Source organism: Dama dama, chromosome 29 (genome assembly GCF_033118175.1).
Source record: "Dama dama isolate Ldn47 chromosome 29, ASM3311817v1, whole genome shotgun sequence".
Classification (NCBI taxonomy): Eukaryota; Metazoa; Chordata; class Mammalia; order Artiodactyla; family Cervidae; genus Dama; species Dama dama.
Window position 1 is genome coordinate 60,000,625 of NC_083709.1, and position 27,926 is coordinate 60,028,550.

Sequence of the window (27,926 nt, forward strand, 5' to 3'; positions counted from 1 at the left end):
GTTCATGGGGCCACAGAGAGTTGGACACAACTTACTGATTGAACCACAACAACAACATAAGAAGGTTGGAGCACATGATTGCTAGGATTCCTTTCAGTTTTAATGATCTAGAACAAGTCTACAAAAGAAGGTAGATGTCAAAGAGGGATCCCAGGGCACTTGCAATTTAAAAGAGAACTTACACATTTTTCATTTTAAAAAATCAAAGGAATGACTTTCTAATGGAATTCCAAGTATGGTTGCACTCAAGACTTTAAGGTGACCTTTTAGGGATCCCTCCAATCATACCGCTCAAAAGAGATCTCCTTTGGCTGGTGACTTTCTCTTGAGTTTGTTTGATTAATGCTTTAATGTACAGTAGGGTATAGAAACCAAGTATGGGCAAATGAATAATCAATCTAGTATTTAGGGATGGAAATTTTGGTTTATAAATAATGCACAATTAAAGGCTTTTAGAGGGACAAGCAACTGCTACCTCTTATAATATCACTTCCAACCACTGGGACTTGGAAAGAATATCTGTCTAGAGGATACACTTGCTCAAGACAGAAAATAAAATCCACTCAGGTATAGTATAAAGATATACTATGACCCTTAGTATGATCCAGACCCATCAGGAACTGAGGGTTTTGGAGTGGTGCTGTTATTGACAGATTCTGAGGCTGATCAAGCTGTCAGCAAAGCAGGGGTAGGAATCAATAGCCACATCAGCAAGACGAGGCAGGTCCTGCTGATTTCTCAGAAAAACCTTTCCACAAAAGAAAGGTCAGCACTATGGTCAATCAGATGGTCCCCAAGGCCACTGGAGATGCAAGGTATCAATGACTCTGAGTGCAAGAATGCAGACTGACCTCAAGGACAGTGCAGCCAGTTAGAGCACTGAATTTCCTCTTTAAATTCTACTGAAGAAGAGAAGGGAAAGGTAAGGTCAGTGGAGCAGTCTCTACTCTTAAAGCACATGGGCATGGAGATTTGAAGGTGGGAATCTTTTGGAGGAGAGGAGCAAGATTGAGGAGAGGAGGAGAAGGGGGTGACAGAGGATGAGATGGTTGGATGGCATGACTGAATCAATGGACATGAGACTGAGCAAACTCTGGGAGATAGTGAAGGGACAGAGAAGCCTGCCGTGCTGTAGTCCACGGGGTAGCAAAGAGTCAGACACAACTCAGCGACCGAAAAATAACAACAAGCAAGATGGTCCTGAGCAAGAAAGTAAACCACACCATTCTTAAGAAGAAGCTACTGCCCCCTCGGCTTGGTTTTTCTCATTCACAGTCAAGTTGAGCTTCCGGCTGCATAATGAAAAGTAACTTAGAGAGGACCATAAGTGAGCCAGTATCTAGAGTTCTTGAACCCCTAGAACAACACTTTGTTGACTAGATCACCCACTTCAGAAAAGTTAGAAGGCATGGGGCTTCCCTGGCAATCCAGTGGTTAAGACTTCACCTTCCAAAGCAGACAGTGCCAGTTTGATTCCTTGGTAGGGGAGCTACGATCCCACATGCCTTGTGGCCAAAAAATCTAAACATAAGACAGAGACAATGTTGTAACAAATTCAATAAAAAGACTTTAGAAAAGTTTAAAAAGAAAAGCGGTAAGGTGCACAGTAAGGATTTCTTATGAGGAAAAAGATTATTAAATAGACTGCAGGGATTTTTATCCCTTTACTATTCATTTCTCTGAGCAATTTAATTGATTCCATGACAGGTGTCATTAGATTAGAGCATTTCTCAAGCTCTCTTCTAAAATTATAAAAAAGTCCAACTACTTGTTCTGATTAACCCCCACCTTCTCACCCACCCAAAAGCAATCTGAACTACCAGACATTACTCTTATCTGAAAGTATATATTTTAAAATACATGGATACATACAGATTCTCTTTCAGTCTTCTGTATCACCTAAATGTTTTACCAGCACATAAAATCAAGAATTATGAAATGAAACATTTTATTTTTCACATGGATGATCTAATGACAGTATCTTACATTGAAATCCCTCCCCAGGTATATTAGGCAAATCCCTAGCTTTAATTCCCATTGACCATCACAGTCATGCTGAAAAGTTAGGGAGGCTGTGTATTGGAAAGTATTCCCCAGGGAACTAGAGCTACAGAGAACACTAGCAATAAGTTTGAAAAACTCTGAGTTTAACAATGTTTAAACATATGTACCACAAGGCCCTTCAGACTCTTCATGTTAGTTCATTTCATTACAAATCTCCATGTAGGGGAGGGGAGAGAGAGAGTGACAGAATATTTCACAAGTTTATTGTATCACAAAACCCTTTTCCCATTGCACATCTTATGGCATTCATGTTGGGACTGCCCCGCATTATCATTTTGCTAAAACATGATAAATATCTACAGTTGCATTTTAGCTATGCTATATTCAACAACATCTGACAAATGTTTACTGATCCTCAATGTGACAGACACTGCTCTAGGAGCTATTAACAAAGAAGAAAATCCTTGCTTTTATGTAGCCTATATTTTAATGGGGAAAATAAAATTTAAAAATTAATAATAAATAAAATAGGGATAAGTATTAAGAAGGAAAAAAAAAACAGGAAATGTATTAATAACTCTGTGTGTGTCTGTCTGTCTGTCTGCATGCTGGGGAAGAGACAATGTTTTGGAGGCGGTGGCCAAAGAAGGTTTCTGACATGATAGCTAATAAAGCCCCAAAGGAGGTGAAAGAGGAATTATCACATATCTGGAAAAGAAGCAGTCTGAGTAAAGAGCACAGCAAAAGCCCATAGGTGGGACTGTATCAGAAAGAAAGATTCAAATTTGATTAAAACATGGCCCTGCTTTTTATTTCTACTATAGAGATAGTCAGTCTTTTAAGAAACAAGTCGAACATTTTTAAAAGCCACACATTCAGGGGAAGAAAAGGGTGGGATGAATTGAAAAAGTAGCATTGATATATATACACTGCTGTGTACAGCTAGTGAAAAGCCGCTCTATAAGACAGGGATCCCAGCCTTGCACTCTGTGATGACCCAAAGCGGTGGGATGGGGGGTGGGTCAGAGGGAGGGGGTCTCAAGAGGGAGGAGAGATATATGTATAATTATGACTGATTCTCATTGCTGTTTGGTAGACACCAAGACAACATTGTAAAGCAACTATCCTCCAGCTAAAAATAATAATAATTAAAAAAATTAAAGCCATGCATGTTTTAAGTACACATAATTTCATGAGTCTTGTACTTTACTGTGAGGACTCAGAGTCTTGTATTTGTGGTTTTTCAGACACTTTCCCTAGGGATTCCTGGGACACTTTCAGGAGAGTCTGTGAAGTCAAATCTATTTTCATTAACGAGAAGACATTACCAGCCCTTTTAGCTGAGTAGACATGTGCACAGTAGAACAAAAGCAATCGTGGGTAAAACTGCCAGGACCTGAGCAAGAATCAAAGCAGTGGCACTAAGGTAGACCAGTAGGCCCTGCCTTCTTCCCCGCCATGAGCCTGCAGGACAATTGCTGCTCGTTTAATTAACAAGTGTCCTTGACGAAACTGTTAAAGAAAACACTTAGTTAAATCTCAAACCTGGAGTAAACACATCTTTTAATACTCTGTGGTGAAATAAGGCATACGCATAAAATATTTCTGATGCCTTCTAAAGACCAATGGTTGTCCAGAAGGCAAAGGAGTTGTGCAATTAAATTATGAGCTGATTAACTCAGTTCAGTTTAGTCGCTCAGTCATGTCTGACTCTTTGTGACCCCATGGACTGCAGCATGCCAGGCTTCCCTACCCGTCACCAACTCTTGGAGCTTGCTCAAACTCATGTCCATCAAGTTGGTGATGCCATCTAACCATCTCATCCTCTGTCATCACCTTCTCCTCCTGCCTTCAATCATTCTCAGCATCAGGGTCATTTCTAAGGAGTCAGTTCTTTGCATCAGGTGACAAAAGTATTGGAGCTTCAGCTTCAGCATCAGTCCTTCCAATGAATATTCAGGGCTGATTTCCCTTAGGATTGATCTCCTTGCAGTCCAAGGGACTCTCAAGAGTCTTCTCTATCACCACAGTTCAAAAGCATCAGTTCTTCAGCACTCAGCTTTCTTTATAGTCCAACTCACATCCACACATGACTACTGGAAAAACCATAGCTTCGACTAGAGTGACCTTTGTGGGCAAAGTAATGTCTCTGCTTTTTAATAAGTTGTCTAGACGGGTCATAGCTTTTCTTCTAAGGAGCAAGTGTCTTTTAATTTCATAGCTGCAGTCACCATCTGCAGTGATTTTGGAGCCCAAGAAAATAAAGTCTGTCACTGTTTCCATTGTTTCCCCATCTATTTGCCATGAAGCGATGGGACTGGATGCCATGATCTTAGTTTTCTGAATGTTGAGTTTTAAGTCAGCTTTTTCACTCTCCTGTTTCACTTTCATCAATAGGTTCTTTAGTAGTTCTTTGCTTTATGCGATAAGGGTGGTGTCATCTGCATATCTGAGGTTATTGATATTTCTCCCAGCAATCTTGATTCCAGCTTGTGCTTCATCCAGCCTGGCATTTCGCATGATGTACTCTGCATATAAGTAGCTGACTAGCTACTTCTCACTATATATTTTTGTCTGGGAAAATATAGTTATTTCTAATAAAATATGTTATTTTGTTAACATGTAATGGATTTATGTTCTTTTTAAGGAATTAATAAATTAATGTTAAATTTTTTCCAGTTCAGTTGCTGATATGGTAAATATCAATAAATGTAACATACATAAACAGAAGCTTATGCCATCTTCAATCATTTTTAAGAGTGTAAAGGGTCCTTAGACTAAGAAGTCTGAGAAACATTATACTAATAAAAGAGCAAAAATACCATGCATGGGCACATATATGAGTAAATACATACACTTATTATATATTTGAGAGTTTTTTGGGGGGGCTTTTCTGGGTCTTTGTTGCTGCATGAGCTTTTCTCTAGATGTGGCAAGTGGAGGTTGCTCTCTAGTTGTGGCGCGTGAGCTTCTCACTGCAGTGGTTTCGGTTGTTTGGGAGCACAGGCTCCACAGAGCTTTCGGGCTTCCGTAGTTGCGGCACACAGGCTCTGTGGCTCTGCAGTTGCAGCTCCCTGGCTCTGCAGCACAGGCTCCATAGTTGTGGGGCACAGGCTCATTTGCTCTGTGGCATATGGGATCTTCCCAGATCAGGGATCGAACCCATGTCTCCTGCATCGGCAGGCGGATTCTTTACCACTGAGCGACCAGGGAAGCTTTACATTTGGGATTTTTTTTATCGAGGTTCAAATAACACATTAACTATTTTTAGGTGAACAATTCAGTGGCATTTAGTACATTCAGAACGTTGGGCAACCATCACACTACCTAGTTCCAAAACACTCTCATCATCCCAACAGATGGTGAGAAACCCAGCACACGTTAAACAGATCCTTCTCTTTGTCCACTTGTATTCCCAGCCCCTGGCAACCACCAATCTGCAGTCTGTGTCTAGGGATTTACCTATCCTAGACACTTTATATAGATGGAATCAATAACATGTGACCTTTTGTGACAGCCTTCTTTTACTTCACACAATGTTTTCAAGGTTCATCCTCACTGCAACATGGATTGTGGGTGCTTCACTCCATATATATTTACTTTTAATTAATTGTTCATCATCACATATTCTTTTAAGGGTATATTTATGATCTCTGATTTCCCAGGCTCCAGAATGCACCAAACAATTGGCTCACATTTCAGTTTCATTTGCCTCTTGGATTCTATCTGTAATGAAGGGAATGATGCTAGGAGGCCCTTGGCACCTGACTCCCCTTTTCTTGGGCACACATCTTACTCCAGGGAAATGCATGATCTTCTGTACTATTTATACTACAAAGGCTGTTGCAAACTGATTGCAAAAATGGTACCTCTCTTTATCCATATACCTACAGAATAACTTTGCAGCTTCTCCCATCAAGAAGAGAGGTGGGTCTATCTCTCCACCCCTTGAATCTGGACTGGCCTTGTGACTTGCTTTAGCCAGAAAATGAAAGAGCTCATAGGGTGGGTAAGAAAGTTAAAAGAGACAGTGTGTGCAATGTACTTAGCTCAGGGCCAGGCACATAAGTCATAGTTAAGTGGTAACAATTATCATTTAGAGTACATATAGTATAAACAGCATATAATAGGCATGCTGCTCTCTGTTTCAGGAATTTTGGTCTTCATATGTTTCCCTCATGTCTTTCCTCCTCTCCCCACTCATCTTCTGGCTGGGCCCAGATGCTATTGGACCAGTTGATAGGTGGCATAACCAGATAAAGAGCTTGCACAAAATACATACAGGTTACAGTTTCCAAGAAAGTAATCAATCCAGCCAACCTTGGGTTCACTACAACTCCAGCTTCACCCTGGAGGTAAAGACATTTACAACATAATCTAGTTGGGGCTAGTTTAATCAAAAATATTCTCATTGGGTAATTTTGAACCTACACTGAAGAAATAGGAAAACAGAAACAATTTATTGAGTGTCATTGTCAAAGTGCTTCACATGTACAATCTCATTTAATCTTCACAGCAACCCTCTGAACCCCCTGAGACAGACTTTAAATTGTCCCCATTTTACAGATGAGAAAACTGAGGCTTGAAGCTATGAATAATTTGCCCAATTTTGTGGAAGGTGGTATAAGAAAGTTAAATAAGTACTGATTCTTGTTCCTCAACCTTTTAATAATAGAATCCCTTTAACTTCCTCTTTCCTTTGTAGACTCCATGTTTTGAGAGTTTTCATTTATCATGTAATAGTATTATTAGTTTTGAAATGCTGAAATGAATCCTTGACTTAGGAGAACTCAAAGTACTAGAGCTCCTGGTTTGGAACTGTTGAACTAGTCCCAGCTCCTCATTTGCAACTGAAGAAACAGAAACTCAGAATCAAGGATTTGCCAAAGCCACACTGCTCCCATATAAAAGGAAAATCACTAAAATTCTTCTCATTCCCTGTAATCATTTTGTTTTCCATGACAAAATTCTGCCTCTAGAACATGCAGGGACACTTTGGAACCAGTCACCAGGAGGAGACAGAATTAAGGCAACAATCATAGAAGAGGTTTACCATGTATTTAAAATCTTCACGGCAGCTGCTCTGTTTAAGTGCCACACCTTTTGGCTAGGTGATTATTTACTCCAAGAGAAGGTTCTGACACCACATACAGGGGGGGAAAATTAAGAACTATTTAAAGACAGATGACATTCAAAGTAGTTTTAAAAAATATATGTAAAAATGATTCCCGTGTTCCTGGGATTAAGGATTTCCATAAGAGAATATAATGATGCAGTGGGAAGAATGCTGACGTGTGCCACCATTCTTATAACTTGGAGCTTCTTCTACGAGATGGCATACTATCTTCCAGCCTGGTGTGATACAGGGGAGCAACAGAGAAAGAAAGCGTCACGTGATAAATGGAACCGAAGCAGGACTTTATTTCAGTTCTGAGAGGAAGCTCTCAGAACCATTGCTGAACCTACCAGCAATCTTACTTTTCTTCTGCCCCAAGAGCAGCCAATCCCAAGCCATCGTTGCTCCTTTAGCCTACATCCCAGAATGAAGACGGGCTTGGAGTCACAGCTGACCCTCAGCAACTTGTAACACAAGTGAGAAATATGCCTTATCTGTGGAAAGTCACTGACCCTGAGGATTTGTGCCACCAGAACACAACCTGATGAAAGCTGACAGATGCAAAGCAGTGTCTAAAATGACTCCTAAAAATTCTAAGATGGCAGCCGGTCATCCCCACGGTAGTGACATCCTGAAAGCCTTTCTGGGCTTCCCACAGTGTCCAGAGAAACAGAATTCTGGTTAAGAGACACGGCATTGGAGAGGGCAGAGTAGGCTGTAGGAAACTGTGTGAACAAAGAACACATCGGAGAAGCAGAGTGACAAAGCAAACGCCGACAACAAAAGGGCGTAAATAATAAAGGAACTCCGTCCATAACAAAGCGGCACATGCAAACTGGCCCACTAACGCCAGGGAGGAGGGGAAGGAAGCAAAGCAGGAAGCATCCAGATGCAAAGGCCTGCCTGAAAGGCGTATCAGATAAAGATTAGAAAAGAGAGGGACCGAACAGCGGTGAGAGGAACTGTGAACAGCTTTAAGAGAAAAACAAGTTGGACATTGCGTTTGCTGCATCAAGTCCCCTGCTCAAAGGGAAAGTGCAGTAAGGCAGCCTGTCCTCTGGGAAACATTTCCATTTCAGCTCGGGGCAGGCACCTCCAGATTCTGTTGTTGTTCAGTCCCTCAGTTGTGTCCAGCTTTGTGGGACCCCATGGACTGCAGCCTGCCAGGCTTCCCTGTCCTTCACTATCTCCCTGAGTTTGCTCAAACCCGTGTCCATTTGCTCAAACCCCTGTCCATTTGCTCAAACCATCTCATCCTCTGTCGTTCCCTTCTTCTCTTGCCCTCAATCTTTCCCAGCATCAGGGTCTTTTCCAATGAGCCGGCTCTTCGCATCACGTAGCCAAAGTATTGGAGCTTCAGTTTCAGCATCTGTCCTTCCAATGACTATTCAGGGTTGACACACACTTTAAGAGGCCGTGAATGGTGCCTTCTGCCTCCAGGGAATCAGTGCCCTGGGCCCTCACTGCTGAAATTATGGTGGGGAGGAGGTGGGGTGCTGGCAGCATCAGCATCACCTGAGAGCTCGTGACAAGAGCAGAACCCCAGGTCCCACCCCAAACTGCAATGACTCAGAATCTGCACTGTAATACAATTCCAGGATGACTTTCCAACACAGGAAAGCTTAGTATGTGCTGCCATAATGACCACTCTTCCCAAAGTAAGTGTATTATGCCCCTGATGTATGTTGAATTGGGAATATAGGTTAAGACTCTCAGGTAGAGCATACTAGAAATTTAGCTCCAACATTCATTAGTTATGTGCCCTTAAACAAGTCACTTGACTTCCCCTGAGCTTCAGTTTCCCCCTCTATAGACTGAGCACAATGATACCTTTCTTAAAGGACTGATGTGAAGGCCAAATGAAATAACATATGTAAGCTGCAGAGTAAATACTGATAGATGTCAGTTCTATTACTTGCTGGCCATGAGCAGGTTTTGCTGAGTGGTGAGGGTAAGAAGCAGCCAAAAGATGTTTTGAGGAAATGAGGGCAAAGAGAAGGCCAGGTGAGGGATACTGTTGATGGGAAGACACTAGCTTAACTTGAATACTCTTATCTGGTCCTCCTTGTTCTCTGCCCTCTGTCTTCAGAAAAAACAGTAGTGTATTCAGAAAGAAGCTGGATGCTAGAAGGCATGGCACACAAGGATTTACTTCAAGCACCTCCTCCTCCACAGGCATGCTAATTATTTAGCAGATGTGCATAATTTAACAACTACACAGCCAAGTCTCTCAGAGTCAGTGATTTCCACCCACATCCCAACGCTTACAGGAAAGTATCAACCCAAGTACATTTCCCTCAGCATATATTAAAGCTTCCCAACACAATATCTATAAATAAAGTACTGTACTGTATATGACTCATCCTATTAGAGAATAGATTCCTCCTTTTTAAAAAGTCATATTAGGTTTTTGGGAAAACTGGTGTCCTATAAACCTGAAAATTTCGTTAGTTACAGAATTTCAAGCCCAGACTAACTTTGAGCTCTGTCTCCCTAAATTTCCTTTCAGTTCTGTCTGGATGTTTCATTTTTGTCACCACTCTGAATGAATCAAACTCTTAAGAAAGATACGGGCAACCCAGGCCCTCTATTAAAGGGCTAATGTGTCCAATGCATCTTAATCTTTGTGCATATTAAATTCAGCAACCATGTGGCATGGCTGGAGATAAGAAATGTTAGTCTGGAGATCTATGTGTTTATTAGTGCAAGTCTTTTAAGAGAAGAATTCAGCTTAAACTACATTAAATTGCACTAAACTAAAATTACTCTATTGCATTAATATGGGGGTGCACTTAGGTTTTTGGCCAGTTAATGAATATGATGCAAATGGAGAAACAGTGTAAGGTGGATGGAGAGAGAGAATTTGACAGACTGACACCTCCTTCATAAGAAGGAAAGAGCTCCTGTTACAGTCGATTAAATTCCCTTCCCCTCATTACAAAGATCTCTCAGCCAAAATTGACATAAGCGACATGCAGGTACCTGGTGCCCACCGCAGGTATGAGGGATGCTGTCCGCATGCCCTCCAGAGCCCTGCCTCTCAGGCGCCTCTCTTCCATCACAGGTGACACCTGGTCTCCAGAGCCTGGGGGGGGCTCAGCATGCTTCCACCAATGACACATCCACGAATTTCATATTTGCAAGCTGTTCATCAGAGGCCAACTCACAATACTGCAAAGCTCAACTGACTTGCTTTGCTCTGTGTTTCCTGCAACATGACTTCAGTTCGAATGTGTTTCATCATTGGATATTCTCCTCTTAGACATGGGCTCTACGTTTTTATTCAGTCATTTTCTCTTATGGAGATGGAACCAAGCAAGCAAACTCCAACTGAAACCTTCAAACTACGTTTTGAAAGTGTAGACCAGTTTTGTACCTACTGATAAGATTGGAAGGAAAGGCATGGGACTCAGAAGACACTCTCTGCCCAGTTCTGCCACTTACCAGCTGCATGTCCTTGGGCAAGGCTGGAGTTCACCTCTGGCCTTTTTCTTCTCCTCTGTGATGTAGATATAATAACATGTCCTACCAAAGGTTGATCAAACAAGATCACATAGGTGGAGGCAGTTATGAAGTGTAATACTATGGCTTGAATTACCATACCAAGTATAACAGCAACCAGCTTGATTGCTCCAAAAAGCTCAGGCTTGTTTTGTTTTGTTTTGTTTTGTTTTAATAATTCAGAGAGAAAGTCAAAAGAAAAAGAGAAAGAGGCAGATTCTGCTTCTTAGTCCCAAGCAACATTTGTAACTGATGTGGCATAGATTGTATTATGATTGTCTTAATTTCACAGCATGGCAGCTTCAGAGTATTTGATCAGATTCATGTTTTTTAAATTAGTGTAGTACTGCACAGTCTCTCAAATTTGTCAAGAGCCCAGACCTAGGTGTCAAGAGACCTGAAAATTTTATTTGCCTCTTTCACAATGTTCTGTGGAACAATTTAACCTTTCTGAGTCTCTCTAAGTCTTAAAATTTGGTGGGTTTCATTCAGAAATCAATTTGGAAAGATTTAGCAAAAAACTGGAGACTATTTATATCTTTTGCTCCAATAATTACATATTTGAAAAACTATTTTAAGAACCTAATCCTAAATAGGACAACATGTTTAGGTGCAAAGATATTTGTTATAGTATTATTAACAGCAGAAAAAGGACAATCAAAATGTTTAACCACAGTATATCTTTTTTTACAAAAATATATGCTATCATTTAAAATGTTGACTCAGAATGCTATGTTATTACATAGGGAAATATTTAATAAACTATGTTAAGTAAAATAAAATCAGGGTACCCAAATGTATGAATGTATGAATGGGCTAAAAGTGGACTGTAGCCCACCAGGCTTCTCTGTCCATGGAAATTCCCAGGCAAGAATACTAGAGTGGGTTGCTGTTTCCTACCCCAGGGGATCTTTCTGACCCAGGGATCCAAACTGTGTCTCATGCATTGGTGGGGGTGGGGGGGGAGCAGGGTGGTGGAGGGCATGGTTCTTTACCTTCTTTACTGCTGAGCCACTAGGGAAGTCCAAAATGTATCAATATCCTATTTTAATCCTACACACAGGAAAGAATAAGAAAACTCCTTGTCATAATATTGCCAATAGCCATGCTCCAGTGAAAATGAGTCATTTTTAGGCTTTTTCTATTGTTCACAGTTCATTTTCAGCTTTCCTCCATTTCCCAAATTTGCTTTAATGTTTATAATTTTATAAATAAACAAAGCCTAAAACATAATACTAGGAGGTTAAAATAGACAGTCTAAAGTCACCTATTTCAATGTTAAGGATCTATCTTTGTATCATAGTCTCAAATGTAAAGGTCTGTGATTAAAATAACCCATAGTTGTCAAAGCAAGAAATCACTAATAAAAGTTTACAGCTACAGAATGCTGTGTTTAAACACACAGAATCTCAGTGCCTGTTCCCACAGCACTCCCAGAAGTGATGGGCCAGGGTGTGTCCAGTGTAACACAGCAATCAGGGTGGATGCATATAAATCTTTCTGAGAGCAAAAGTCCAATGAAGAGACCAGTAGTCAGAAGCATGACTCCATGTTTATGAGATACATCAGAGCAGTCTATGTAAATGCCAGTCTATGAAACCGTGTGTGTGTGAACTGATTTTTACAGCCATGTCATGCTTGGTCAGCAGGCTATTTTGGCATGGAATAATCCCATAGATGTGAGAAATACATTTCCCCATCATAAGGCTCAGAGTGATATAACACTATGGAGAGCTAATGAACTTTTCAAAATGTTTTAAAAGCCAGTTCTGGAATGGCATTTTGATCTGCATCCAGCACAGTGAGTTTATGTCTGGATTTTTTGGAGACTGGAAAAAAGAGTGATGGAGCTTCAGGCCGATGTCCAAGGGTAAGCAGCGAAGTGACAAGCTCATGACGAGTTGCACACCAATGAGGTTGCTCTGCTTTCTGCATGGCTTTATGTCAGATTCACAAAAATTCAGCTACAGGATAAAATTCTCCCTCTTGTTTATCTTTTTCTACGACCTGTTCCCTGGTGGCTCAGAGAGAAAAGAATCCACCTGCCAAGCAGGAGACTCGAGTTTGATTCCTGGGTTAGGAAGATCCCCTGGAGAAGGAAATGGCAACCCCCTCCAGTATTCTTACCTGGGAGATTCATGGACAGAGGAGCCTGGTGGGCTACAGTCTATGGGGTCGCCAAGAGTCGGATACCAGCTGAGTTACCAAGACTTTACATATGACCTGTATACATTTCCTAAGACCATGTTTTCAATTTGCCTACAATCTAAAAAGAAAAAAAAACCGTTATCCTGATGATCATGGTAAAAACTGAAAATGAAGTTTGTATTATATTAAACCACAGTCAGTTCAGTTCAGTCAGTCATGTCTGACTCTCTGTGACCCCATGGACTGCAGCACACCAGGCCTCCCTGTCTATCACCAACTCCCGGAGCTTGCTCAAACTCATGTCCATCGAGTCGGTGATGCCATCCAACCATCTCATCCTCTGTTGTCCCCTTCTCCTCCTGCCTTCAATCTTTCCCAGCATCAGCGCCTTTTCCAATGAGTCAGTTCTTCACATCAGGTGACCAAAGTATTGGAGCTTCAGCTTCAGCATCAGTCCTTCCAATGAATATTCAGGGTTGATTTCCTTTAGGATTGACTGGTTTGATCTTAAACCACAAGGATTGGTCAAAATTCTGCTCACCTTTCTTTGAAAGAATCCAGGCCTCCCAAAGTCAATGTCTTTGGGAGTCTGCTTATATGGTAGCTGCTGAAGGGTGAGAGAATTCTATTTGATGTTTCAGCTGGGAGATGCTGCACGCAAACCAAACCAGATTGCTAAGGGCAGAGAAGAGATGAAAATGTTAACAAAACAGAGGATGGAGGCCAGAGAGCGACCTGCCCTCAGACTCCCTGGAGAGAGGCTTGGGGACGCTGCTGTCCTGGAGAAGCGACTGGGTCCGTGTCCTCTCAGACATACCAGTGGCAGGGGGCAGCTAATCTACCCACTTGTCACGACACTCCTGTCCTCTCAAGGAAAGGTACTGCTCTGGCCAGCAACATGGGCCACTTGCTAGAGAAAATGCGTATGAAGAGTGCAAGACAAGCAAAACGCTCCTCCATCAGGCTGAGCTTCTTCCCGGGGCCCTTCCTTCTTTTCCATTTTGGAGAGCAAGAAGCAAACATGTACATCTCTCTTTTGTACCTTTCAATTAATAGATAATTTTATGTCTTTATTTATGGCTGTGCTGGGTCTCACTATGCAGGCTTTTCTCTAGTTGCAGTGAGCGGGGGCTGCTCTCTTTGGGGTGCGAAGGCTTCTCCTTGTGGTGGCTTCCCTCGTTGCAGAGCATGGGCTCTAGGGCACCGGCTCAATAGTCATGGCAAATGATCTTAGTTGCTTCACAGCACATGGGATCTTCCTGGATCAAGAATCAAACCTGTGTCTCCTACATTGGCAGGCAGATTCTTTACCACTGAGCCACTGGGGAAGCTCCAACAGATCATTTGTTCACAGCAAAAAAAAAAGACCTAATTGGATTGTTGGGCTGCTTTGAAAACAAGCCACTTATTCTTTTTTATTTTTTTAATTTTTATTGAAGTATAGTTGATTTATAATGTGTTATTTTCAGGTGTATGGCAAAGTGACTCAGTTACATATAATTTTTTTCCAAATTATTTTCCTAATATTACAAAACATTGAGTATAGTTCCCTGTCCTATACAGTAAACCAAAAAAGCCACTTTAATTCTTAAAGTCCTATTGTTTCCAACTGAAAGAAAGAAATGGGTCTACAATGGGGAAAATCTTTCATTAAAACTTTCCAAATAATATAAAATCCATCAGCAGGCAGCCCCTCCCTCTCCAGTTGTTCTTACAGATCTTATTTTACAGGCCCAAGGTCATTGCTGCAACTTCTTTATGGAGCCCAGAACCAGAGTAAAGCTCTTGGTTCAGAATGGGAGTGGAGAGTGGGGCTTCTCACACCTCATATGTGCCACGGGCCTATTTATGCTTCCCCACATCAGGCTCACATTTATAGCACCTCATCACGCTCCGTCCTGACTCAGGATCACTTGCTATAAACCATGACATTTCACACATCTGGCTTCACTTAAGAATAAGCTCAGCTATGCAAGGGACTTTTCCAGACAACTGAAGCTTACCCTCCATGTAACAACTGCTGTTATATATATTTTTTAACATTAATTATCTGAGTTGGATTTTTTTTCTGAAATTGCTTACATACCCCCACCTTCTCTTAAACAGGACACCAAGCTTAAATCATGTTTCTTCCTTGATTATTCCGGGTCATTACTGTGAACTTTCTGCCATTGATGTTATGGCCTCCAGAGTCTGTGCAGGTGTTTAGGACTGTTTACCCCATATCAGATGGAATGACACTTGCTGAGCATCTGGGTCCACTTCTTGGAAGTTTGTTTGCCTGTGGTTTTGTTTGTGCAGTTCCCCTATTGCCCCTTACCAGCAGTGGCAACCTCTGGCTAAAACTCCTCCCACCAGCCCGCTCAGAGAAACAAATCCTGTCAAAGCCCAAGTTAAGTAATGAGGATGACATAAAATCAGTGCCAGTATTTGTGAGTCTTTGCTGTGCTCCCACCATTCTCTGAATGACTTTCAGATATCATCATACCAATCGGCTCAGAAAGACAGTTTAGGGGATTTTCTTGTGAGAAAAGAACTAATTCTCCAAGTAGGTTTTTTAGTATTCAATGGCAGTTGTCTGAAGGAAGGCTGCCTTTGTGTAATTTTCAGTTTTCTGGAAACTCTGAACTCCAGACACATGAGCTCTTACTCTTGCAGATCATTCATCCTGAGCTTTTGGAAAGATTTTCTTCTATGTCTCACCACTTTTCAAACTTTCCTCCCCTCGAATCCTGGTTTTCTTTGCTTTTCTCCTACTTTCTTTCCAATTCCATCCCCACCTTTCTTCTTTCCTTTCTCCTTCTTCTCCTTTACTTCCAATGTGGGTGTCCCTTGTACAACCAGTAGTCTTCTGCACCATTGCTAAGCTGGCAGTCTGGAGAGCAGATGTGAAGCAAATAGCAGAAATCTTGCCTCCTAACCTCAGCTCTTCTTGCCAGCTGCGCCATCCAGGCTGTGCTCACTCTATCTAAACTCACTCACTCAGTCAAACTCAACTTTTCTGTCTCCAGCAAGAGAGTGACAATAATGAAGGGAAAAAAAGGTACAAATAAACTTATTTACAAATCAGAAATAAATCCATAGAATATGGAAAACAAACTTGGGGTGACCAAAGGTGAAAGGAGGGGAAAAACAAATAAGGAGTCTGGGATTAACATATACACACCACCATATATAAAATAGATAACCAGCAAGGACCTACTGTATAGCACAGGGAACTATACTCAATAATTTTTGATAACCAATAAGGGAAAAGAATCTGAAAAAGAATATATATATACATATCTATGAAACTGAATCACTATGCTATACACCTGAAATGAACACAATGCTAAGTTGTGAATGTCTGTGAATCAACTACACTCCAATTAAAAAGATAATGTACATGAATATGTTTAGCAATCATATGGAAATTATTGTTAATAGTGAGTTTAAAAGGATTCTTTTGACTATATTCAGAATCTGGGATTTGAACTGGAGCTCACATTTAATTGTACATTATTCATAAATAAAATGGTAATGATAAAAGTACAGAGAGAAAAGGTTTGGCTAAAAATTCAGTTTTGAGAACTTCACTATATTGTTGTTGTTGTTGCTCAGTCACTCAGTCGTGTCCGACTCTTTATGACCCCATGGACTGCAGCACGCCAGGCTTCCCTGTCCTTCACTATCTCCTGAAGTTCGCTCAAACTCATGTCCATTGAGTCGGTGATGCCATTCAACCATCTCATGCTCTGTCACCCCCTTCTCCTGTCCTCAATCTTTCTCAGCATCAGGGTCTTTTCCAACTAGTCAGCTCTTCCCATCGGGTGGCCAAAGTATTGGAGCTTCAACTTCAGCATCAGTCCTTCCAATGAATATTCAGGGCTGATTTCTGATTTGATTTTTAGGATTGACTGACTTGATCTCCTTGCTGTCCAAGGGACTCTCAAGAGTCTTCTCCAACACCACAGTTTGAAAGCATCAATTCTTTGGCGCTCAGCCTTCTTTATGGCACATCCATACATGACTGCCGGAAAAGCCAGAGCTTTGACTACATGGACCTTTGTCAGCAAAGTGATGTCTCTGCTTTTTAATACTCTGTCTAGGTTTGTCATAGCTTTTCTTCCAAGGAGCAAGCATCTTTTAATATTATACATAATACTACTAAATCTAAAGAAGTTTCTAAATTGAAATAATGCTTGCACATATTTTCATGTATCAATTCTTAACATAAGAAATCTAAAGAGCAGAAGGAAGCTTACTGTAGGACATTAAAAACTCAGTTGTGTGTTAAAAAAAAAAATAATGAAGGAATCTGGAAAACCAAAAGTTGTACTCACAACTTTGATGGAAACTAAGGGGCAACTTCTAACTTTTTTAACAAGCCATTCTCATTATCAAAAATTCACTAAATACCCACAATATTTCTAGTCACTGTAAAAGCTAGTCACAGACCCTATCTTCCAAGTAGTTTATCTGTCTTTTATTTTTCTTTCACTTGGGCATACAGTGAAACAGTCTCTCAATTTATTCAACCAAATCATAGATCATCCCACACCATAACTTTCTCATAGCAGGTTCTCAATAATATTGATTGATGAGTCAATTATCCAACAATATTTTAATATAAAATAGTCAAAAACAGAAATGAACCTCTCTTGGGTCAAAGTGAACTCACTACCCAACCCTCCCATAAACCTGCCAAGTTGCTTGCATTTTATTTAAAGAGAATGAAATGTTCCAGGATATCTGGTGAGAAGACACAGATGTGGGAGTGGGTCCTGGAATGGGAGTCAGATGACCTGGGAGCAAACACTGGCTCTGTCCTCTACTGATCTGAAAACTTGGGTAAAATTCTTTCCCACCTGAACCTCAGTTTCCTCAACTGCAAAGGGAAATAATAGCTACCTCACAAGGCTGCTTTGAGTATTAAGTGGAAAAATATATTTCTTAGGGATAAGACAGATAGCCAACAAATTTCAGTCAAATTAAAATCATCCCTGTTTCTATAAAATGTAAATAGGGCTTCCTGGCTGTCTTGTTCACTGTGATCATTTTCATGTTTTTATTACTGGGGGTGAAAGATCTATTCTTGTCTTAGTACATACACACCTGCAATAGTCTTAATATCATTTGACTGATGAGGCCAGTCTGGAAGGCCTTCAACTTTCCTATCAAGGGCTGAAAAATCTTCCCTGCTAGTCTCATGACATTAGTGCTGGCCCAGAAGCAGCAGAACAAGCTGGGCCAGCTTGGTGAAATGGCTGGGATTGGGGGAGTCTAATTTTTCCCCTTTGGATCACATAGTGGAAGATCTAAGGCTCCAATAGTTCCACTGTGTCCACTGATGCCCAGTGTGGTTTTGCAGAGTGCCCATACCCTTTCCTGCCTCTCTCCAATCCATTCATGCTTTAATCCACCAATTCTTACAGATTCCAACAATCATGCACAAAAACTAGGCTCACTATTTTACAGTAACATTTTGTACAAAGTGTGTACCACATAAAATCACTGTATCACACTCCTTGACCTTAACATTTCTCATCTCCTTCTAGTAAACCAACCCGAATTCCCATACACTATGGCCAGCCCTTCTCCAGATTCAGATCTCTAAACATCTGCACCTGCTCATCCATTTATTCATTTTTTGGCCACTACAGTGTCTTATGAGTTCTGCAAGCCTTTTATCTTCTGGCTCCATTCATTCTAAAAACATTTCCCCCTTTTTGTGCTTAGCACAGTCATGGCACGGGCCTTCCCTGGTGGCTCAGTGGTAGAGAATCTGCCTGCCAATGCAGGAGACGCAGAAGACAAGGATTTGATCCTTGGGTCGGGGAAGATCCCCTGAAGCAGGAAATGGCAACCCACTCCAGTATTCTTGCCTGGAAAATTCCATGGACAGAAGAGCCTCATGGGCTACAGTCCATGAGGTCTCAAAGACTGGGACATAACTGAGCAACTGAGTACACTGCAGTCATGACTCACGGTCCCAAGAAGCCCCTGAAGGCTATAGTGGCTCCAAAGCATCCGATGCTGAGTAAACTGACCAGTGTGTTTGCTCCTCATCCATCAACTGGTGCCCACAAACTGAGAGGGTATCTTCCCCTCATCTTTTGCTAAGGAACAGATTTAAGTATTCGCTGACAGGATGTGAAGTAAAGAAGATCTGCATGCAGTGGTTCACTAAGACTGATGGTAAGGTCCAAATTGATACAGCCCACCTGCTCACTTTAAGGATGTCACCAGCATTGGCAAGAAAGGGGAGAATTTCTGTCTGATCTGTGACACAAGGGTGGCTTTGTTGTTCACTGAATGACACCTAAGGGGCCAAGTACAATTTGTGCAAAGTAAGAAAGATCTTTGTGGCACAAAAGAATCCCTCATCTGGTGACCCATGATGCTCATATCATCCACTATCCCGATTCCCTTTCAAAATGAATGACTCCACTGAGATTGATTTCAAATCTGGCAAGATGACTGATTTCAACAAGTTTGATACTGGTAACCTGTATATGGTGACCAGAGTCACTACTGTGGGAAGAACTGAACAATCTCTGCTGCGATCACCACCAGAAAGAGACAACCTGGTCCTCTTGGTGTGGTTCATGTGAAAGACCAACAGCAGCATCGCTGCCTCCCCATTCTCCAACATTTTTGTTATTGCAAAGGCAACAAACCATGGATTTCTTTTCTCTGAGAAAAAAGTATCTGTCTAACCATTGCTGAACAGAGAGACAAGAGATTGGCAGCTAAAGAGAGCATTGAGTCAAATGATCTCGATGAGACATGACTGGAAGGGTCTTTGGGCTTAATTGGGCTTCCAAGGTGGTGGTATTGGTAAAGAATCCATCTGCCAATGGAGGAGATATAAGAGACATGGATTCAATCCCTGGGTCAGGAAGATCCCCTGGAGGGGAGCATGTCAACCCACTCTAGTATTCTTGCCTGGAGAATCCCAAGGACAGAGGAGCCTGGTGGGCTACAGTCCACAGGGTCGTAAAGAGTTGGACATGACTGAAGCAACTTAGCACTCACATAGGGCTTCATTAAAGACAATGAGGCATGATTAATTGCCAAAAAAAAAAAAAAAAAAAAGCCTCTCACAAACAAACAAAAGCCATTTACTGAGCTTCAGGCACTGCACCAGGTTCTGGAGTCCAAGTCTCTGGAGCAAATCCATACAGAGAGACCTTGGTCCCTACTCTCATTAATCAAACCAACATGCCCAATAGAGATATAATAACAAGCTGAGATAAATGATCTAAAAACATCACCCAAAACCTTGACTTAGACTCATGAACTGGGAGGTTGGGTAGAAAGGGGTCATTCAGCAAAGTTTTCCCTTCATCTTCCCCTGATCTGAAGAAGAGGTAGGGGTTATTTAAACTAGGAGAAGGAGCCAGCAGAAGCTGGGCAGCAGATGAATCAGATCCGAGGGTCAGGGTAAGAGAGTTGTCTGTTCTCCCAAGAGCAATGGGAAGTGATAAGAAGGATTTAAGGGAGTGATGTGACAGAAATAAAAGACACTTTCACAATGGCTGGCAGCAGTGGGAAGGAGAGTGGTCTGCAGGGGATCAACTGGCTAGCTGGCCATTGGAGTCATCTGGATGTCTGAGATACAGGGGGTGGGGAAGGGATAGAGGAAAAGGAAGTGCCCAATTGGAGAAACCAGATGAATACTGATGCCATTCACTGAGACAAGGAGCTGCAGGAAAGGACACCTTGGAGGCAAAGGGACAGAAGTAGCCATTGTTTCAAGCTCTGTGCCGAGGGCTGTAGGTACATTATTTTGGCTTTCTGACAAGGCTGCAAAGTTGGTATCATTATCTCATTTTTCAGATTAAAAACCCAAAGCTGTAACATCAGCTTAGTTTTTCTGACCCAACCTTTATGGATCTAATTTTTCAGGGCGATCTACTGCCCAATTAGCCTCCTAAGAGCTCTTAAGAAGAAAGATGACTTTTCCTTAGAAACCAAAGCCCAAAGCCACAGAGCTCAGATAGAAATGGATTTGGAATGATGCCAGAGACTTTGAGTAGGTTACTCTGGGACCTGTGGCAGGGCGGCCATGTGTGACTGTGCATAATTACAATGTGCACAAATGTAATATTATAATATTACAATTACAATCATAATGCAATGTGTGATTGCATGCTGCACAAACCCAGAGGGCACCAGTCATAGCAAAGTTCCTGTGGATGCTGCCTCCTGAATACATCAGCCCTGCCCCTCCCCAGTTTCTTTTCAAAGAAAGACTCCAAGCTCCATGACTCTAGGGTTCAAAAAGAATCAGTGACCAAGGCAACACCATGCACTTGACCTCTCTGGTCCCAGAGCTTCTTTCCTCTTTTGCAGCCTTCATTCAGACCTAGGTGTTTACCCCTCACCCTTTTCTCTGCTCATCTAGTACCCTAGGGAGAAGTAGATGTAAGGGAAGAGTGACCCGTCCATCATTAGACCGCTATTGCATACAAGAGCTCCCCAGGGGGATATACCAAACCTAAAACATTATTAATATCTGCCCAAATTAATGCTACAGAGAAACAAACAAGTTATATAAAAGCTGTCACTTTTTTTATCTAGTTATAAAATATTCCCCAAATTTCTGATTAAAGAATGTCCTTGCTCACCTGATTGCATCTTCCCAGGCCCGAGGTGCTGTCCGAACAGCAGTCACCAATTCTTTATCTTTGAGGAAGACCAATCCACTCTGTGATTTACCCTGAAAAAGTCTCGTTCTCTGGCCCAGGGGCCAGGACAAACCACAGCTCTCCAATTTAAAAGTTCAGGCAGTGAGAAATGGAGCTGACTCTAGGACTAAAGCAATCAAGGGCTCTTTTCTCATCAGCCCCTAAGGCAGTGACACCACATTTGCAGAAGTGCTTTTTATTCCTGAGTTTCTTGCTTGGGAATGCTCTGACAAGAAGCACAGTCTCAAGTGCGCCAGCTCTGACTTATGATGGCGAGGGAGCTGATCCTGCGGTCTGTGATCAGAATGAGCTCAGCTTTCCAAATGAAACTGCTCTACCAGCATCTCCATCCTTCTCAGTCTTACCACCGTGGCTCTTTAAAAGGTACAGAACATTCATTTTAAAGATGCTCTTTATTGATACATATGACCTTGTTTCTATAAAGGAAGTCAGGAAGGATATATTTCTCAATTTCCAATCAGGATGATTCCTCTGCAGACACACTGCAGTGTTTTTCTTTTTTTGAAAGCTCATCTCCTCTATCAACTCTGATGTGGTTGGTCCTTTGGAGTTTTGAATGTGCTTCCTTGTCTCTATGCCACATAGCAGAGTGTCAGTTGACATTTAAGGTCACCCAGGATTTTTCTACTATAGAAGTCCACATATGGACCAGTTCCCACTGCAGAAATGAGCCCTTCGTCTGCAGCCGGCACTGCTCGAAGGCAGATGCATTCCCCAGACTCTGGCAGTGACGGTGACCCTCTCCCCACAGCATTCCTGGGATATTGATGTGCCCTGTATCCTTCTGCTAGCAGCTGACACTTCCCCCAATGCTGGCTCATGACCCAGCTCTGAGGGCAAAGGGCTGCAGCGACCCCCAGCCCTGAGCACCTCTTGACTTGTATCAGCTGGTGCAGTCTGGCAGTGGGAGAGGCTCAGCGGCCAGGCTGCCCCGTGTAGAGACCCTGGCTTCCTGCCATTCAGAATTCCAGGGGTCTCATTCCTCATTTAGCTCCTCTTTTTCTCCAAAGTTCATGGGAACTTGGACCATTAACTGACATCATAAGGCTGTCTTGGCCTGAACACTTTTTTGAGCTAACCTCTATGACATTGGAGGACATTTGCCAAATCACAGGCTAGGGCTCAAAGCCCTCGTTCCCTCCCCATCTTCACTTTCTCTTACCACAGAAAGAGTCTGAGAATGACTAAGACACCACTACAGAAGTGGTATATCTGAGAATGGAAAGTACGGCTAAAATTTAAGGATAGATCTGGCTCTATGGGATTTGATCTCTGTCCCTATTTCAGCTCAGAATGAGCAGGTGGAAAAGTCAAGTGGACACTGGCAGGAGAAAAAGAAAACTTGTTTTTGCTCTTATTTCTAGTTTGAGCAGTGAGTATTTAGATCAGAAATATAGCTGGAGGATCAAATAATGACTTTTCCAAAATAAGGGTTACCTATGTGTGGTTATCCCTCAGAAATGACTTGCTCAGACTGATGTGTGATGACCAAAACTTAGAAAGGAATAAACCATGGCGACAGAAGGATCACTTTGAAAACTAATTCTCTGCAAAACAATCATCTTTTGCTTTGCAAAACAATTCTCAATAAACTGGGAAAAAATTCTAAGTGGTCAGTAAAAACAGGAAGATATATTCATCCTCCTGTATAATAAAATAAATACTAGTTTAAAAAAAAAAAAAGAAAAGGAAACATAGTTGGGTTCTCATAAGGGGAAGGGAACCCAGGTAACAAGCATCATTCTTTGATTTCCATCCCTACTGCCTTGGCGGGTCTTGCTCTCCTGGTGTTTATTCTATTGTCTTGATTGTTTTAAAAATAACTGAATCAGTTCCCTAGTTGTCAGGAAGGCACCACTTCTAGAGACTGTGCTTGGAAGGAGTGACTATTTCCCTTGCTGTCCTCCGCCTTCAGCTAAGGTGTTTTATAGAGAAACTGCAGGTACCCAGGCCTGTTCTTACCAGGCGGGAGGCAGGCCCCCTGAGAAGCATTTGAGGTCCAGAAGAGGGCGATCCCTCTTAGACCACACTTGAGGTTTACTTTTGACATTTCTCATAAATGCCACATATTCTCACGAATGAAGGGGAAGTATCTGAAGGGGAAATTTAAGGAAAAGTCTGATGGGATTAAGTAACTGAATCTGCCTCAGTTTGAGGACTAGCAGAACTGAGGTGAAAAAAGAACTAGGAGACCACTCTCCCAATTTGAACAGAAATAAGCTTCGAGCTACCTGATTAAAAATGAAACACCTTCCTTCTACTTCAAAGATTTCTGCTCCACCCAAGGGCCTGGCCTAGAACAGCAGAGCTCTCCTCACAATGACAGATGAATAATAAATGCTCCTAGTCAGAAGAAAGGGCATACAAACAATTTCTCCAAAGTTTCGGTTATTAGAGATTTTATCTATGGCTAAGAGTAATTCCATTTTACAATTTAAAATTCCTTTGGTCTTTGAAATTAGCTAGCTCCAGTGATGAAGAGGTTATGTTCATGTAACAGAACAAGACCCTCCAGCAGGGCCAACCTGAAACAGACTCCTCCCCCGCCCATGTTCTCCATCTGCCTCTGTAGAAAAACTTTAACCTCCTAGGCCTTCCTTGAATTCCAAAGAACAAATTTAATCAGAGAAGTGAAAAAAAAAATGCAGAAAGAAAGAAAAACAAACAAGACAAAATAATAAGAATTTAGCCATTAAAAAAAGTCAAGGACCTTTAGTTCCTTCTTAAGAGTTATAGATAATATTCTGAGCTAGATACTTTGAGCTGTTTTTCAGACACTGAAACCGCCATCAGGTAGAAGTTAACTATATGCTGCCCCCAAGCACATAGGTCCCAGAGTGGTTGGAACCAGAGAAGCTCTGAAACTGGTGAGATCCCAATTACCTCATCACCAACCAATCAGAAGAATGCTCATGAGTTGATCATGTACCCCACAACACCCCTGTCCCTCACCATGACTTTTAAAACCTTTCCCTAAAAGTTATTGGGGAGTTCAGGCCTTTTGAGTACTAAATACTGGACTCCTTGTTTGGAACCTGAAATAAACATTGTATTTTCTTGCACCACAACCCAGTGTCAGTAGATTGGCTTTACTGAGTGCAGGCAAGCCAACCCAAGTTTGGTTTGGTAACATTAAGACTTTGAAAGGGAATTGGTTATTTCAAATCATTAAAAGATATATATCATATGTATAGAATATCAAAGAAAGAAGTCAAGTAGGTAGGAAATAATCCCTGCCCATTAGACATTTTTTTAGGTTTCATAAAGATAAATCTATATCAACTTCTGATGGAAAATGACTTAAAGATAACACCTAAATTCAATCTAGTTCTGGTCTAATAAAGTCTAGGTGAGAACCAGTATGATAATTTTCTTCTCCCTAAAGTGTTTCCCAAATGATTAACCTAATTTTTAAAAACCCTACCATTCTATTGTGAATAAACCTCTCACAAATGAACGTCATAATTACTGACTTTATTTTTTTCTTCTAAACAAAGAGTGTGCGTATATACATATCCTCTAAAGTAAAGGGTTTACCTACTACTATAGTTGAATGTTGTGTATTAAGTAAAATTTTTATTCACCTAGAAAATATAATTTGTCAGGGGAAATGTGACATTAAAAGTGACCAAACCACCTTTACTATGGCTAAAGATGAAAGGCTACTTGTGATTGCTAACAAAAAGCCTATTACAAGAAAAAAGATACAATTAGCAGTAATTATTCTTCCAGCTAAAGCAGGAAACTGGGAATAGTATTACAAACAATCACTTCTTTTTCCTGTCATTTTTTTTAATGATGAAGAGCAACTGTTCCTCTAATGAAAGGACTCAGTAAATAAACTTAAGCATGACTTCTACCTAATTAATCTGAAACAGGGAATTTTTCACCTCAGCAATTGCTCTTCAGAAATGAGACAAACCTCTTGCTCACATCAGACCCCACAATCTAAATGTTTATTATTAAAATAAATGTTACAGGAGTGGAACACAGGTGCAGTTTACAACTGCGTGATGGTTGATCACCATTTTTTTTATCCATGAAAAAAATGAGTAAGTTGCCAAAATTGGTCTTTTTTGATCATTTCTCACTCAATGTTAGAAAAAGAACAAAGAGCACAGTTATGCTATCAGAAATGCAAAAAAGAAAAAAAGAAATGCAAGTATTTCAGTTTTTTCCTTCATGTGCTCAAGTAAACCTAAGAGGGTCAGCAGTAAACACAGAAACAATCGCAAACCTCCTCAATTCTGAAATCCCCACAGATTGTCAACTCTCTGGGAGGCTTAAGGTAGAAAACAAAGTATTTATATTAGCATTAGTCAACTTTAAAGGCCTCTTAAAGGATACTTACAGTTAAACCTCTGCAAGAATCAACTTTAATAATCTTTTAAAGGATACTTACAGTTAAATCTCTGTAAGAATCACACATTCGTCTCCACTCCCTTTGTTGTGCAAGGGTAAATGAGTTACAGAAAAAAATCCCTGCAAATACTGTGCCTTGTCATTAAGACGTCATCTTAATGCAGACTTTGTATTTTGGCTTTTATGAAGGCTTAAAGGTTAAAGGCAACATAAATTATGCAATTCCTCCTATGCCAGGCCTGTAAAAGGTGTGTTCAGTGTTCATTAAAGAGATTGCTTCCAAATGGGCAAAAGCTTTTTTGTTAAGGGCCAAAAGAGAAACATTTCCATTATGCTCATTACTGCAATGCTGGAGAGCCAAAACAATTTGGAATCAGGAAACTGCTGGAATCTGTTGTTCCACAATGTATAGCAACTGTCAATATACACAGGGAGAAACTACCCTCACTGTTTGGACAGCAGTACAGTAAAACGGAGTCCGCCACAAGCTGGTCTGCTTCCAGGAGAAAGATAATCTGGCAAACCCCAAAGCATCAGCAACAGTTGAGGTTTTCCCCTTCTGCCTCTGCCACAAGAGACAGATCTGAATAGGGCCCAGAGACACTCGATTCACGCTAGAATACCCCTGACTCCCTCCCAGGAAGGAGCAAGCCCCATGTAAGTGATGTTCGGTTAAATTGCTCTTCTCACACATTCCTCCAGGTCGGCATTACCACTTCCTTATTTAGGTTTTGTCATCCCCTCCAGCTAAAGTACAGCTTCTTTTCCTTTTACACTTTAGCGTACTGCATCTGCAGAAGTCTGGGCTCTTTTATCGCAAGGAACACCACACCCATTTATCCTCTAGCCTGCAGTGGCAAACTGTAGATGTGGCTGGATCTGCGTCTCTCCAACTACAAGCTGGATACACAGCGCCCAACTTCGACCAGGTCACCACCACCGCAGCCGGCGCTTTGGCTCTGGGGCGCGGATTATGGAGACAGACTGCCTGGCATTAAGCCCCAGAGTCGCAGAGATTCTTTCCAGAGGACGGCCCGCACTCCCTGACAACTAACTGGCAAAGTTGTTTCTTCCTCCTCTGCCGTAATGCCCACCCATCAACGCGCGCGCGCGCGAGAACCAACGCACACAGCTTTTTGCTCCCTCAACTTACCAATTTAGACTTGGCGCGCTGCAAAAATTCTTCCATGTTGTTGAGAAAGGTATGGACCGGAGATACCCGGAGGGCGCAGAGGATTATCTCCTCCCGGGCGAGAGGAGCCGGGTCCCCGGAAAGTGGCCGCCCGGGACGCAGCGACCGGCTGCTCCCTCCTACCGCTCGGAGGCGGCTGAGGTTGTGCTGAGCTCTCGGCTGTCGCCTCCCAGGGCTCCCCACCCCACCCCGAGCCCCGCCGCCCGCTCGGAGCGCCCGACTCTCCCCTAATAAGGAAAGTGGGTGTGACGCCCGGGAGCCCCGGGGCGCGCCTGGCACGCGGGCTGGCACGCGCCTGTGGGGCCGGAGCTCCGGGGCTGGGGCGCGGGGGCGGGCGTGTTGGCGGATGGCGAGGGGCTCCTCCGCCAATCGCAGGGCCCCGCCGCGGCCTCCTGACGTGGCGCGCCGAAAGATGCTGCAACCATGGACAGCGCCCAGAAGTCAGAGCCAAGTGCAAGGGGCTGCTGCAGAGGGAGGCTCTGCCGCAGGCAACGCCGCTGTCTGCCAGGGGAGGTGGAAAGAGGGAAGAGAGGCCCCCAGAGAGCTCCCTTCCTCGGCCAGCGCCTTCTTGGCTGGCTGGCAAGTTACAGAGAGCTCCAGCGGCCACTTACGGAGCCGGCTCTGCTGGCCTGGCCAGGGGACACACTCAGCTAGATTGTGGGGTGGAGGGGTTACTGCTCAGCTAGAAGCAGTACGACCTTGATGGAAAATAATAGGAAGAGCAGGCTAGGAGGTTGTGGTAGGTTGCATCTTTCCTCCTTGCTCTCAAAACATACCTGCCCAGCAACAGACCCCTGCAGTTCACCCTAATTGGGTACCCTTATGTTGACCCTGGGGCTACGGATGCATATATCCTTCTGCAGTCGCAGTCCCCATCCACTCTGACATGTTTGCTCAGGAACAGTGAGGA

At 42.3% G+C, this 27,926-nt stretch overlaps 1 protein-coding gene and 1 pseudogene across 4 annotated transcripts in view; one reads left to right on the forward strand and one right to left on the reverse strand.

The window, feature by feature from the left end:
• Window positions 1-27,142, reverse strand: part of PRUNE2 (prune homolog 2 with BCH domain) — a 278,419-nt gene extending 251,277 nt beyond the window's left edge. For all 4 annotated transcript variants that reach the window (XM_061132725.1, XM_061132724.1, XM_061132722.1 and 1 more), the window contains exon 1: window positions 26,978-27,142. In XM_061132725.1, coding sequence (XP_060988708.1) covers window positions 26,978-27,013 — 36 coding nt within the window. In that variant the 5' untranslated portion in view covers window positions 27,014-27,142. The remainder of the gene's footprint in view (window positions 1-26,977) is intronic.
• LOC133048797 (small ribosomal subunit protein eS4-like) lies at window positions 18,728-19,625 on the forward strand (annotated as a pseudogene).
• Window positions 27,143-27,926: the final 784 nt, after the last annotated feature.